Raw genomic sequence first — 16,063 nt, 5'->3', positions numbered from 1 at the left:
GTCCTGTTTCCTTGGCCTCTCCTATGCAGACAGTACTTTGGACTGCTTCTTGCAAGATACCCAATGGTAAGTTCCTTTAATTGAATCTTACAACATTGCATAGAGCAACATACTTATTGTTATGTGTGTTTCACTCTGCATGAATACATATATTTATCTACCAATTGAATTTATTGAAGAGACTTTTTTTTTTTAAAGCACACACACACAAATTTCCATGTGTATCTGGGGTTTTCCACTCTGTAATAATTCACTCAGTATTTCTGCATTTGAAATCTTTGCATTTTGGCTTACATGAGGAACAGCAGGCAGAGGATGAAAAAAAAAATCTTAGGCTAGAACCAAACAGAACAATTAACAGGCCTATTTGGTGGCCTAATTTAAGCATCTGTTTAATCTTCTGAACTCTCTTTATGCCATACAAGAGTTTGAGTAAAAATGCTGATGAGTCCCAAATTCAAAGCAGTAAACAATCTCAGTAACTAAAAATGAATGGTTATGCTTAATTTTTAAACACAGTAACTCATGCAATCCAGATAAAGTGGAACTGTAGAAAAGCAAACTTCTTTTTCATTTGCCTGTAATGTCTTGGAGATTCGATTTTGCCAAAGGTTTTGTCAAGATTAGAAAATTATTTCAATAGATCTTGAGCAGGAGGAGCACAGTGTTGAGTCACACACCAGCAAAGTTTAAGATTTTAGTCACAATCGACTGAAAACACTCTTTTGGTCTTGGTTCACAAAAGAGAACTGGTATTAAATGTGTCTCTGCTGGTTTTTAATAAGAAATTTCAGAGACATGTCAGCACAGCATTCCATAAAGGAGATGAGATAAAAGTAAAAAAATGAAGAATCAGTTCTTAACATAAGTACAGAGTTGAACAAAACCAATACCTGACACATCAGACCAGGAAAAAATCCCACCTTGTGTTTCCTAGTGCATGATACTAGAAACAGAACAATCTGTGAGGTAATTTTTCAACTAGCAGGCTTTCTTAATGGAAGAGAAAAACAATATAAGACAATAAACCTTAAAAAAGGCATGAAAAGGAATAAAGAAGAGGAGGGTAAACATGAACAAAACTACAAGTAAAGCCCTGAGGTGGGTGATAGATGCCAGAGTACATAACCAGTTGCATGTTCAAGATAGTTTTGCTTTTTTTCCTGATTTACAATCAAGTCTCAATTACTTATGATCTGCAACCAGATTCATGAATATCATGAAGCATCTGTGCGCTACAGATACCAAGACACACAAAAAATACCTTCCTATGAGCTGCTATCTGGAGTCAGTGTCACAAAGGCTGACACCAACATTACATGCTGCATCTTTAAACTGTGCTGGCAACTCTGCCACACTCTTGCGGGCCCAGCATATAAAGATGTGATAGAAATGCCATTTTTCGTTTAATTTTTTTTAGCATGCATTTTGACTAATAATATTCAAAATTAACTTAAAAAATGAAGCCTGTGTCCAATTTGTGGCTCTGGTACACTGCTGTACTGCACACTGTGGATTAAGCAACCTCCTTGAAGTGTACATGGTCACACTGAACCCAGGTCCAGTGCTCAGCCTGTGGTTTTCTGGGCAAAATGTAAAGAGTATGCTCTAATGGCAAGGCAAATGACAGAGCCTTCTTACTGCAAGTGTATGGTGCCAGACCACCACGGATCTCAGTGATTGTGTACACCAGAACACTGGCTTACATTGTGGTTTGAAAACTGTTTACACTTCGCATTGAGGAAAATTGCTTTTCTGATTTATGTTTGGTTCTAACAACAATTGAACCCTTAGTGTCTAAATAGCTTCATGTTTCTCTAAACACCTGAGAAGTGTAATACAAAGAATATTTACGTTGCTATTTGTAGCCAACACACCACTCACTGAGGCATGGCATGTTAAGTGACACATTTAGCACAAAAGGCCTAATTTACTCATTTATGAGCTGTGTCCAATATGATTGAGACACAAATAGAAAAGCCTGCTCTAGAACAAGATCCTCTAACTCAGCTGTGCTTGCCTGAGATGCTGTGAGGAGTACTAATGCCAAGTTCTCTGTTTACATCTTTTATCTCTCTGTAACACTGGACATTTTCAAATCTCTGTGCATATATATACACATGCACATAGATAATGGGCATTAAATTGTAGCAGAAATTTGTAAGCACTAAGTACTGGATAAAATCAGATAGCAGATGACTGAAAACTGCACATGAACTTGTTATAAGCTGTTATTAGAGGAAAAGAATTATTCTGGGCATTCGCATAATTCACATCCTGATAAAAAGCAGTGATACGCCTCCTATTCTTCCTTTCGTGATCCAGCTACCATACAAAGTTCTGGCATTCCAGCATCAGACAGAAACTGTTTATGGGAAGCTGCAAGACAAAAGGCACAAAGCTTAAAAGGGTAAAAAGTAAAGATAAAACAAACAAAAAAACCTTTCCAATATAATTGGGAATATTAGTTATCAAAAGGTTTCAACAATAAAAATTGAATTAAAATAATAAAAGAATTACAAAGAGGAGCACTCATTTTAAAATGTGTAGCAAAGAATTAAAGGATACTACCATGAAGAAATTTAACATTCAGAAAATGTGTATCTTAGAAAAAAGTAATATATACGTTTTTGAATGCACTGATATGTCCCATCTTGTCCAAGAACCGCCTAATAAATATTACCTTCAATTTACCCCTTTTTTTGGTTAAAATTTAACCTGCAAGGCTGAAACTAGAAATCTGTGGCTAGAAATGGATGCTTAAAACTTATGATATGCCCTGCATCTGGTCAGGAAGCAGTGGGAACATGTCATATACACACATCCATAAAGCAACAAACTTGCAAATACACAACGGACAAATTTAACTTTCTTTTAAATAACAGAAAGGAAAGGGAAACAAGCTTCTGTAATAACATCTGCAGGATTGCAGCTCTCCTTGTCTTGACTTAGACAACAGATAAAGAATAGTTACACAGGCACCATATAACATAATGAATTCTTATCCTTATCAAACAACAAATTACTCACACTCATGCTAAATCAGTTGAGGGAAGACTAAAAAAGAAAAACATAAGTGCAACATCAAATTTATATTCGATAAAAAGACTGAAATTCTAAGTATTATATCTCTGTGCAACAAAGGTTTTAGATGGGGGCAGGTGGGAAAAAACACATTAAAACAGTACACAGGCTGTTACTCCATATGTGTTTGCAGGACGATAATAAATGTTTTTAATCTATGAAACATCTGGGACTAAAAATCCAATTTATACTTTTTTTTTTAAAAGATGGAATAGTTTTAAAGTGCATGGCATAGCTTCTACACTATAAATCTGCACAAAACTAACAGCATGGGTCTATCCTTTAGGTTTTTTCTAGGAGTATAAAATATGCAGAATCCTACCAGGCCATATTGCCATGGGCTGTGTTGTCAAGGTGACAGAGTAGCTCCAGGGTTTGAGTGTTGCTTGATGAATCATCAGGGGATTCATGACTGCCTGATTCCAATTCCTTCGGCATCCTCCAAACAGCAGCACATGTCATGACTTTAGTGTCTGAAGCTAAGCAACAGAGAATAATGTCAACAGATCATTGTATGGGAGACGTATTGTGTATACACTGCACCAACATTTATACAAATCTATAAGCAATGCACATCTGCTGTTTGAAATATTTAAAAATATTATACCAAGATGAATTCAAAGAATGCAGAACGTGGCTACAGACACAGACCTCAAGTTAGCAGTCAAGTTGCTGCAAAACTCATAATTAGCACGCATTTAATATGTGTCTCCCTGAACAAAACCAAAATGAAGTGCTCATGAAAACTCTTCGGGAGGCATGTTTTCCAAGTTTCATTGCCCATACTGATGTTAATGAAAATGACCCACAAGTTACCTTGCTTGATTCCTTAATAGTAAAGATACAGACATCACCTAAACACTGTCTTGGGGTGACTTTATGATGTGTATCCCCTATTGCCGCTCTGTGCCCGTGTCTCTAAAACCAGGGGCAAGAGAAGGAAAAAAAAAAAAAAAAAGCCAGACAAACTTTTCAAAGCAGTTTGTGCTCCAAGGACACAGAGATAGCTGCTACTGGTGCTGTAGAGCAGAGGAAAAGCACCTTCCAGCTTTTCCCAGTTCTTGGCTCCTTTTCTTGAAAGGGAGAGACAGAGAGTTAAATTCATTTGTTTTCCTGGGACTCCAGCTTCCTCCTCTTCTCTTCTGGACTGTTCAACAATGCCAGAACACACTGGGAGATCTTACACCTTGGCCCAGCTCCGAAGAGGAGAAAGCCACATTCACAAAGGACTCTGGAAATTTACCAGGTTCTCTCCACAGAGAGAGGTTTTATTATTTAGCATTATTCTTTTCCCATTGTCTGTCAAATAAATAGGCTTTTTTCTTTCACTTTCCTCGGAGGAATTTTTTCCTGAACCTGGTGGTGGAGGGGCAGCTGAAACCTGCCTTCTATCAGAGGATGTTAATTTTGGACGTTCCTCCAAACTTGTCTCAAACTGGGACAAACACTTCTCTTTTAAGGGCTATCTTCGGTTCAATCCAGAACATTATCTCATATCCTTTACTACCAGTAACTGTTTATTGCAAAATTAGGTTTTCCATGTAAGTACGTGCCTCTAACCCCAACAAATAATAGCAGCTTCCAAAAGACAAACTGAACTTACACACATACAGCAAAGTATTACAGTGTATGAAGAACAAGGCAACTGTAGATTGAGGAGAAAATACCATATGGTCTGTGCACATATGGCATTGCCCATCACCCAATACAGCAATTTGTAGCAGTGCAGAATGGGAGGAGACCAGGGCAGCAGTGCATATGTTCACGCTGTTCCAGCCACTGGTCCGGGGTTCACTGAGGATGAACAGGTTGGCGTGATCCACTCCAGCGGGAACAAAGGAACCAGCCACAGCTACCTTGAGCAAAAGCAGGGGGAGTGACTGCCAGCTGAAGGATGAGCTAAATGAGAAGTCCAGAGGATAAGCAGCAATGAGTGATACATTTTCTGTTCTGAGGTCATTTCAGATGCCTCTATCTCCAACTACATTTTAGCCGATTTTAGTCAAGGGCATCTGATTACAGAGCTGTGAGCAAATGTGACCAACTTCCATCAGTGGAAAGGAAAACGGCAGCAACTGTAATTAGAGTGTTTTCAAGAGGAAGGAAGGACACTGAAAAGGCCTTCTCAGGCTAAAATGGTACTAATGTGGGAAAAAACATGCATTATAAAGGTCACTAATCTGGATACTCTTATGGAAAAAGAGGCACCCAAACAACACTGAATAGGACAAAAAGTAACTGATACGTAATAAGTCCTGAATACAAGAATGCAGACATGTTTAAAATGCAGTCATATGAAATAAAAGGAAAAAAAAGGTAGGTAGGTCAAACCTGTAGGAAAAAAAGGCCCTTTCTGTGACAGGAAACAGGGATAGGAAGAGGGCTTTATATGAATTCAGAACACACAATCACTGGGTATTTGATAGATTGCGCTGAGTATAAATTATATGTATGATGCACATAACTGTTCTACAGTAATTTGGATATACAAGTTGAATACAGTAAAAAGAGACCATACATCTAAAGATGATAGAAAATCCCCTATTTATTAACACTTAATTGAACTTTTGCTAATTGTAGAGCATGCTAACTAAACAGCTATTTCCAAATCATTTCAGGCAAATTGTTTACTCTAGATCCACATGCCACTGAGGAAGAGAAGAAAGAGAAGGGGATGGCTACCTTTCCTTAGCAAAGGGCAAACCCACACACAGTGTGCATTGTATACCATGCAAGTAATAAATAACTTAAAGTGCAATAAAGCTAAAGAAGGGGAGATTTATCAAACGCTTCACTTCAATGTGACAGAACAGTAATGAACAGCTTCTGGTAGATTATAACTACTAAAAGGTCTGTACTATGCATATAAAGCATTAGCTTTTCCACTGTCATCAAGGTCATGACAGAGAACCACAACATCAAATCACAGAAAACAAACTACATGTTCCTCAAGCCATCTTTCCTCTCAGTACAGCACAACAAGTCTTAAGAGAACTTGAAAATGTCACAAAGAAATGTAATAATCAAGAAACAGATTTTTAGAGAAAGTGCCCTACACAAAAGACTTTTCAATGCACTGATGGGATACACATCATAAGGTCACCCCAAGACACCAGTCCTATCTTCCCCAAGAATTATCTAATAAATATTACCTTTTTCTTTTTAGTTGAAATTTAACCTACAAGGCTTCAACTAGTAATCAGTGGTGAGATAAATTCTTAAAATCTATGGTACAAACTATGACATAATTAAAAATGAAGACTCAACTATCACTTCTGAAGTCTTTTTGGGAGGGAGGGGGGTATTTTTGGTTTGCTTGGCTTGGGTTCTTTTGCTGTTGTTGTCTTTTTGTGGGGGTTTTTTTTTGGTTTTTTTTTAATGTTTTTGGGGGGGATTTTGGGGTTTTTTTACAAACTAGCTAACAAACATAAATTTTTATGCAGCCAGATTTTGGAAAGCATCGAGACTGATTTTAAGTATTGTTCACTTTTGATAAATTTAAAATTACTCCTATTAGAATATATGTAAGTATAATGAGATTATGAAGGCTATTTTACATAGCAGGTGTCTGAATACAGAAACCAAAGAGGCCCTTTCCACTCTCATGTACGACATGTACAGCAATATCCAACACTGATGTTTCATTATCCTGGTTCAGTTTCAATCCAGACTTCTCATTTCATTTACAACAATCTGCTCTGTTATTCCACTTTTCTTAAAATTCTCTGATAATTGTGAAGCAGCCTGTAAAACTTGCATGATCACCTCCCACACTGTATTTTTTCTGAAAAGTTATAGCAGACTGCATTCTTATGGTTTCAACTTTTCTTGCTAGTAGATGGTTAGGTGGTCCCAAAATTATGTCAAACTGTGGTTGATAAAACATGGAGCAAGTGTATTAACATGTCTATGCCCTGCATCTGTTCAGGAAGCAGTGAGAACATGTCATATACACACACCCATAAAGCAACAAACTTGCAAATACACAATGGACAAATTTAACTTTCTTCTGAATACCAGAAAGGAAAAGGAAACAAATCCCTGTAATAAACTATGCAGTACTGAACTCTCCTTGGCTTGTCTTAAACAAACGAAATGAGTAGTTATACAGGCGTCACATAATATGAATTCTCGTCCTTAACAAACAATAAATTACTTCCGCATAGGCCAAATCAGTTGAGGGAAGACTGAAAACCAAAGACTGAAGTGCAACATCAAATTTATATTCCATAAAAAGATTGAAATTCCAAATACTGCTGCTTTGTGCAGCAAAGGTTTTATATGAGGGGAGGTGGGGAGAAACACGTTCTCAAGACATCTTTCCTCTTACTACAGCACCACAATCTTAAGACAGCCTTGAAATGACATTTTAACTTCTTAAAACTGGAGTATTAGTTCCTTGCACAATCAGATTTCCAGACTGAAAACCCTAAAACAATTAAACCAGCATTATTTTGAAGATTGAAGGAGGCCAAAGCATATGCATATATATATGTGTGTATACATAGAGAGAAATGCCCCTGAAACTTGATGTGACCCAGGCTCCTACAACACTGGTGGTTTGAAAACTGAAGTCCAGGTTGGTGCAGAATTTCATATGCAGAATTTTATGCAGTTTCATGCCTGTTTTACTTCACTGGGACTAGTGGTGAAGGATAAAATTAACTGCACATCAGAAAGGGTAACACTAAAAGCCAACAAGCACAAAACTTTGACACTTAGCACAGACATTATCCTCTGCTTTCAGTTGGGTTTGATGATGCTCAGGGAAAGTGTGAGATCACTTTCCAGCTGCTGAACGTCCATCCATCTTGAACAACTGTATGTGCATTGCAAATATTCTGATTCTAATTTTAAACTTCGGAGAAATTCTGGAATTAGATACATGGCTGAAATCTGTAGAATAAAGACTTTATTCAGAGCACTACTAATTTCTCCTTGGACAGTTTGACACTTTGTTAATTCCCAGATATGAGAAACAAAAATGGAATTTCCACAGCTAGCCATAGAAGTAATTTTAGATATGTCTGGCCTTAAGGAAGGCTTAATTTCCTTTTATATAAGGAACTTTTTAAAAGACACCATTTTCACCTTTGTAAAAGAGAGGGCAAATCTAAGTGCTGAGTGAAAGTGTCACTCTTCTGATAGAGGAAGTGGAGCTTTTTCTGGGTCACAATGCCTCTTAATCAAATAACAACTAGCTACAAACCTACAGAAATCCATAAACACAAACATGAACTCTCACTACATAGAAATCAAAATCCCATAACAAGCTTCCCATGGCCACATGAAAAGCTCACTAACAGTATACCGTATTTGTGGCATTACCCATATAGCCTTATTTCCCAAGCGATAATATTAAAATTTAAAAATCCAGTGTTACTAGGTAATTTCACTACCACCTCTGTAGTGCCATTGCTTATCTAGAATGCCTACAGCCAAAGAGAAACTCCAGGTTTTCTCATCTTTTACTATCTTCACATCACATTACTGCACATACGCATACAAAATGACAATGTTTTTATCTACCAGCTCTCATATTATCTCTTTAAAATGTTAAAAGATAAGTATGAAACCAATATTTAAATGACAATACCAGTTATTCTGTAAAAGAAAGAAAAACAAGCTAAACACATAGTGTGTCTATGTCATGCTTGTATGCCTTCCTTAAAACTCTTTATATGGTTGGAAAACATTTTTGCATCCCTACTTCATATTGAAACAAGAATTTTTATTTATGTCACAGCATCAATGAGGAAGAGAACAGATAAGGCTGTGTTGCAGTTTTATCACTGAGTGTATCAAGAAAAATGTTACAGGGTTTACTAAGCACTACTGAACTTTCATAAAGAATAAGTCAAAGGTTTGAAGAAGGATGCCCCAGTGTATTCCTCACACACTGTTCACATAAAATGATCCAGGAATGAGACAATGAACTATTGAATTTTTGCCATATTTGTTCTTCCTCATTCAAGAGGGGGAAATATTTGTTCCTCATCATCCCTCATCTAATTCATCATACATCTTCAGTGTATCTTTTCCTAGGTATAGCTAAGGATGGAACTAAATGTACTGTTCCAACTGCAACAACCACAGGTTAAGCACCATTTCCCCAAGACCACCAATATTATCTCCTGGATAATATTGTCCTCCAGAGGACAATATCTGCTACAGTGACTGCACATAGTTTAATCTACCTAGTTCTGTTGAAATGATCCAGGCTTGCAAACAAGCAAAACAGAATTTAAGGAAAAAACAACTAATCCCATACTTTGACAGCACTGAATTAGGAAGCAACTACACATGATGCTGGTAGCAATAAGGGTACAGTAGTTAAATGTAGAAACAAACTTTGGTGAGTTCAAACTTTGTTGCATTCAGCCAAAGTCTAACACATAATCATGACTACAGAACATGAGGCCATCTTTGGTGACTACTTTACAAGTTGAGCAAGTGAGAAAGCCCTCTGCATGCAGACCATACAATTTGCAAAGGGTCACAACATGGTCAATCAGTATCAATTTTCCCTGCAGCACTCAAAACGACCTCTCAATGAGGGCTATTTCCATGATGATTTTTGGCTTTATACTACCAGCTGGTTCCAACACAGAAAAAAAAGTAAAAGCTGCCAACTGGTGGGACATCCCATTTATCCTCCTCCAAACACTGTTCCCCTTGGAGCATTGCTCCAACTTAAATTAAGAGAAAGAAAAAAGCCTGGGGAAAAAAATATCTGCCTGAAATTTAAACGTAACAGGAAGTTACTAACTGGAGTTCAAAAAGAAACACATCTGTAAGGTTAACTACAAGTACCTGTTACTCCTTTATAGAGTTCCTCTATGCACAACCAATCAATTCACTGCACTACTGCTGCTGGAACAGAGTAGCCAGCAGACATTCCTTAAGAACTACACAATAATTTCTGGACTAGATGCAAAAAGAAAATCCTGTGGGTGTAAGAACACTGCTGATTCCAGATGCAACACAGTTGTTCAGGACACTGAAAGTCATTCCTGCTGTTGTAGAAAATTACTACTTTTTTATGAATTGGCAGTTTTCTAAGCTAGAAGGGATGGCCTATACACTTCATCCTGCTTTTGATTTTGCATCAGCAACACCTACAGTTGAAGACTCATAAATGAAAGAAGTGAGTTTTGTCACATTTCCAGACTTAGACAGAAGAACCTAAAATTTTAAGTAATTCAGAATTATTATAAAGATTCCTTCAGAAAATGCCACTGGCTGCAAAACTACAAAGAATGCAACTGAACATCAGATATCATAAAAATCTGTTTATACAATCTCCTTAATTTATTCTCTTTAATAAACAGCAGCTTTAAAAAGGACTTAACATGCAACCTCAGTAAACATACTAAGAAACCAACTGATATCTGGACCATTGATGCAGTAAATCAGAATATCCAAACAAGAAATACAGTCTAATTTGTCACCATAGAGAGTAAGGGCTCTTACCTAGACCTATGTTAGTTTTTATATTGTTAAGAACAAAATGTCATACTTGCTATGTTAGACCTGTGATTTTCCAATTGAAAACAATCTGGTAATTTCATTATTTTCTCATGCTGAATCCCTTTACTGAAATTCTCGCTCCTCAAATGTTTTTTGTAAGGGAGCTAGAGAAAGAAACTCTTCTACTTAAAAGTTTAACAGTTTGAGTTTTAACCAAAAAAAAAAACCAACAAAAAAAACCAAAACAAAAATCCCCATGGCAGAACAAAAGAATCCCCAATAGAGCAAAAGGCAAAAAACCTCACCTGAAACTACTTTAGAGAGACTTTTATCAAATATTTCAAAACCAAATATGAAATACAAAAAATCCAAAGAATATATGGAATATAAAACCCAAATCCTCAATGGAAGTGTGGATACTAATCAATACTCTGCAATTTCAGAAAATGAGGACTTAGTACATTCAGAAACACACCAACTCTGTTTGCCTTTGTCATTCAGGTGTGGAATGATGCACATCTAGGACTCGTGAAAAGTCAGTATTATTGCTCACCCATGTTCACTGACTGGAGCCACTTCTGCAAAAGGGAAGCTACTACCTTTTGAAGTAAATTCAGATATATTAGAAAAAAATAAAGCAGAGACTTATTTTAAGAGGAGCAATTAAAAATAATCTTTATTATTTCACAACAAAGTTTAAAACAATATTTTAAGAAGTTAGCACCCCTCTTAAGCAAAGTGTTAAGTAGATATTACAATAATATAAAAGAAGTATAAGAAAAGAGTTAAATTGACATTTATGAAACACTACCACCTGCCCCTCCCACCCCTCCACTCTCATCCAACATATTCAAGTGGATCTTAATCCCAGTTATACAGGTCCACATCAGCCAACATTACAGTTCACTATTGTTCAATTGTCTGCCTTCAAGCTTCTGGTGTCACTTGCTGAATAAAACCCACCATGCTGCTGCAGTCCTGATCTGTCAGAAGCTTCCAGCAGACCAGATATAGGTCTGCTTAGTCCTCAATCATATCATTTTACATACCACTTTAATCTTTGTGTTCAATCACTCTTTATGGTCTTTCTTAATTAAACACATGATATATCACCCTTGATTGTTCTTCCTTCTCCCAAAATTCAAGCCAATTATTGCCAGCCTCCCAGTCTCTTTTTGAACAATACCAAAAGACCTTTTATATGTACATCAGTAATTCAGTATTTTAAAGTTAATTCTTGATCATCAATAGCTATACGCACCTGTCTGTACTATCTACAGGAACCATGTTTTCATATTACTTTTTGCTGTCATTCTACCTCATTCCCCTGTGTTTAACCTTGAAACCTGAATGACCATGTTTCCTACATCACTGCCTGCAGACATTCACACTGAAGCTGGAGGAGCTGAAGTATCAGTGCCTGACAGGGTTTGCTCTTTGATCAGCGCAGGTGGTGCAAAGCCAGCTGCCTGCAGTTATTCTGTTGCCCAGGGAACAACAACTGAAGTGTGTACTTCCTAAATCTGCACAGGAGGCCCTTCTGCAGCATTGCCACAGCAGCTCGTGCTGTGCGAGGCTGAAGTGGCGAAGCTGCTATAGCTGCAGCCCAGCTGGTGCCCATTAGTGCTCTCGGTATGACAGGAACAAGCAGCTAGTGTTCAGAACCCTCCTCCCTTCCACTGACAAACAGCACTCTTCCTTATAAATCAATGCAAACATCCTTCCTCAAGTTTAATAAAATTAAGAAATAAAAACAAAATTACACAGGTATGCATATTTTGTTTAAAAAAAGAATATGCCTTTCAGTCTTTCAAATCAATAAAAAAATAAACTGTATTCCATTTATTCAACATCATGCCCTTCACAGGCAAAAAAAGAGGAGGAAAACAGATCATTTGTTTTCTGGGTTAATAACTTCATCTTTTGTCCTAAAAGCCTGTGTAGTCTTTGATTTTACATTTTTTCTGAAATACACAGGGTGAGATATATGTAGGAATAAACAGGCAGTTAAATTTTTCTTTCCATTACTTAAATTCACTTTTTAGCTACCAAAAACCAGACATTGATTTTCAAAAAAACCCAAAACAAAACAAACAAAATCCCCACAAAACATCTCACTCTTTATCCTAATAGAAGTATATGATTGCATTGTATATACAGATGTCTAAGGAGGTTTTAAAAACCTCACCTGCTGCATACTAATGCAGCTAGAATGATCTAAGAGCGTGCAAAGGGGTTGGGTATGACATGGAGAGACAGGTAAACCCATCATTTTCTATCAAAGAACAGGAGCCTGTGCAGAAAGCAGACAGTCAAATTGGAAAAAGTATAAATTGCACTTTTTTATAGTCTGATGCTTCTTACGTTATCCCAAGGTGATTTCAGACAATGTTTCAGCATAGACCTTTTTTTGATTATATACTCTGCAGATATACATCTGTTTGAGGGAGGTCAAAATTAACTGATTGCACTTCTGGAAGTCTGCCATATGGGGACAGCCCAAGCAAAGAAGTGCAACCATTGCTATACTGGTGAGCTGAACTCTGCTCTTCAGGCAGAATTTGACCGCAATAATGTAAAAGCTGCAACAACAGTGAGAGCCACACAAGCAGAAAGGTATTGGCTTGCCATATAAAAACAATTTGTGAGATTTAACTCTGTGCTGAGGAGAGCTGCACAGTACACCAATAAAACTTAATGAGGCATATTTACATGTTGGCTTCCATCATCACAAAGGCGAGTGGAGCTGAACAGCATTGTCCACATTGCTGCTTTTACACACACAGAAGTTGTCTCATGGAGGTAACTCACTTTCATCACCAACAAAGCCATGGCAGCTGTTAATGAAGTAAGGTGAGATGAAACCAATGCACTTAAGCTCCCACTTGATATTTTGTAAGTATTAAAAATTGTGTTCCTCAACAAGTTGATGGGAACTGCAGACCATTTATCCCCCCATTGAATCAGGCACCTTAATAGACAGTTGCATATTCAATCGTATATCTAAATAACCTCAAGCATTCCCATTCTACTCCACAGGAGCTCCAAAGACAAATATAATTACAGTTCATAGAAATCTACCTCAAGCAGGACAAATGCCACTCCATCCAACATGAGCAGCTTACGTGGCTGCCTCAAGCTTGACGAACCAAGTTCTAACCACTAGCTCAATTCAAAAAGGTAGGTTCACTACCCCTTACAGCAGCCTTCCACGGTCTCCACTTGGTACTTTCCCTCAATAGAAATCCAGACGTGTGGCCACAACCAACACACAAAAAGTTTATTCCAGCAATAAATTGGGATTCAAAGCTTAGATCTCAGAATCATAATCTGCTTGTATCTTTACATTAACTGGACAATTTGGGTAGCTCACTTCCAGATGTGCTCACACATCACGCAAAAGTAAGTAATGGAAGAAAAGAATTATAAACAACTACTACTAGCTAGATACGCTATTTTGAGATATACTCAGTTTTCTGTTCATTCAGCCAATTACAAAATGCTACAATAAGAAAGGTATTTTTACTAATACAAGGAAAATAAGTTGTGGTTGAGCTTTTTCTTAGTTCAAGGTATCAACAACTAGCATATCCAAACAGTCTAAAGAAAGAAAAAGACTGAATATTGCTCTATGCTAGTCAGTAGTTTTCTCAAATTGGGGCATTCAAACAATACATCATGTTGTTAGTTGGCAGCTAATAACTATGCAGTTCTCACTTGTTTACACCTCAGAAACACTCACAAGAGAGAAACCCCACCACATTTTTTTTTATTGAACTCAAGTGGAGAAAGATATATAGCTCTTCCCTAAAAGGCTTATAATACAAGAAAAGAAATTATGAAAACATAACCAAATAGAAACATTTTGGTGGTCAAATCTTCAGCTCAGAGATGGGATACAATTCCTTTGCTAGTACTGACCAAGTACAATTTACGTTTATTTCAAATGCAGACTCTTACTGGTGTGTACAGTCTTGCTGGGATTAGAGGTATGGATCTTTAGGATGGATGGATAAGGAAGGTGAGAAGGGAGAATCACCCTTTATAAACATCAGCAACTAGAGTGCATGGAGCTCTCAGCTCAAATGAGAGATTATGGTTTAGGATTAGAAGGTAGACCAATGCTGCAACATGCAGTTGGTGTCTGCTAGAAAGATGAAAGGATCACAACCATCTGACAATGAGAAGGAGTTTCATATTTATAGTCTTGGTCCTTGTGTACGACTTTAATAACCTCAGTGTCTAGCAGAGGGGTCTTTGCTATCCTCAGGATTGAGGGATCCCAGGCTGCAAAGACCAGTGGGAAAGTCTGGTGCAATGCAGAGCAGACTTACCCTTCACAAAGGAGCATCAAGTTAGGGAATATTTAAAGAAATTAGATCCTAGTAATGCATCCCCAAGAACTGAGGAATGGCCAATGTATTTATGAGGCCAGTTTCAATTAACTCTAAAAGGTCATGGTGATGGAGAGAGGTTCCTGAGGACTCTGAGAAAGTAAATGACATTCCTATATTTAAGATGGGCAAGAAGGATCTACACACTAATCACTCTCCCCTTAGTCCCCAGGAAGGTGACAGATTAAGAGAATCTGAAAAACATTTCCAAACATAACCTGACTGGGACTACTCAGTACAGATTTATGAAGGAGACATCATGTCTGACAAATATGATTGCATTCTGCAGTGAAAATCAAATTAAAAATAGGCTTGGTAAAAATGGGGAGAGTAGTTGATGTTATTTACCTTTAACAAGCCTTTGGTCCGTAACATCCTCACAGACAAACTGAAGAATTGGAAGGCTGGGTTCAAAACTGGTTGAACTGCCATTCTCAAAGGCTTGTGATCAGTGGCATAGAAGTCATCTGCAGCCAGTCACTACTGGTGTACCCCAGGGGCTGACAGTGTGGCCAGCACTGTTCAGCGTCTTCATTAATGACCTCAGGGAACATCGGAGGGACAGAAACAGGCTGGAGAAACAGACCAACAGGAACTCTGAAGTTTAACAATGCTCTGCAGAAAGGCCCCTGAAGGTCATGGTGACAGCAATTTGAGCATGTGAAACAATGGAGAAATGCTGTTAGTCTACTAGATGGCACATGCACCCACAATGGATATCATAAAACTATGCTGAGCTGCAAAACAGTCTTCAAAATATCAAAAAAGGCACATGAACATTACCTTCAAATTCTCGTATTTCCTGTAGCTCTGTCACTTAAATAGCTGCAGTAGTAGAAATGTCGTAAGTTTTATGTCTAATGGTCAGAAACATTGATGCTTGTTTGATGACACATGAAATAAAAAAAAAACTCACACAAGAGAATTAAGGTTTCAAACTATTGCCTAGAATTAGGAGAAAAATCTCAAATTATAACAGTCCTCAAAACATTTTAACATGGTTTCAATATGAGGACATGCAATAGAATATGCTACAGAATCGATGTCATCAGATAACCAGATTGACTCCAGATTTGCTACTTTATAAAAAAAATATCATTTAGCTAAAATATTTA

General features: G+C 37.4%; 1 protein-coding gene across 1 annotated transcript in view; it reads right to left on the bottom strand.

The window, feature by feature from the left end:
• The window catches only part of EIPR1 (EARP complex and GARP complex interacting protein 1), a 76,098-nt gene that overhangs the window by 36,364 nt on the left and 23,671 nt on the right, over positions 1-16,063 (bottom strand). Inside the window, exon 4 of the mRNA XM_042033091.1 lies at positions 3,407-3,563. Coding sequence (XP_041889025.1) covers positions 3,407-3,563 — 157 coding nt within the window. The remainder of the gene's footprint in view (positions 1-3,406; positions 3,564-16,063) is intronic.

Source organism: Corvus kubaryi, unplaced genomic scaffold (genome assembly GCF_017639235.1).
Source record: "Corvus kubaryi isolate FWS band 111438036 unplaced genomic scaffold, C.kubaryi_AGA036_p1.0 37354, whole genome shotgun sequence".
Lineage (NCBI taxonomy): Eukaryota > Metazoa > Chordata > Aves > Passeriformes > Corvidae > Corvus > Corvus kubaryi.
This window is presented reverse-complemented; position numbering and strand designations above follow the sequence as displayed.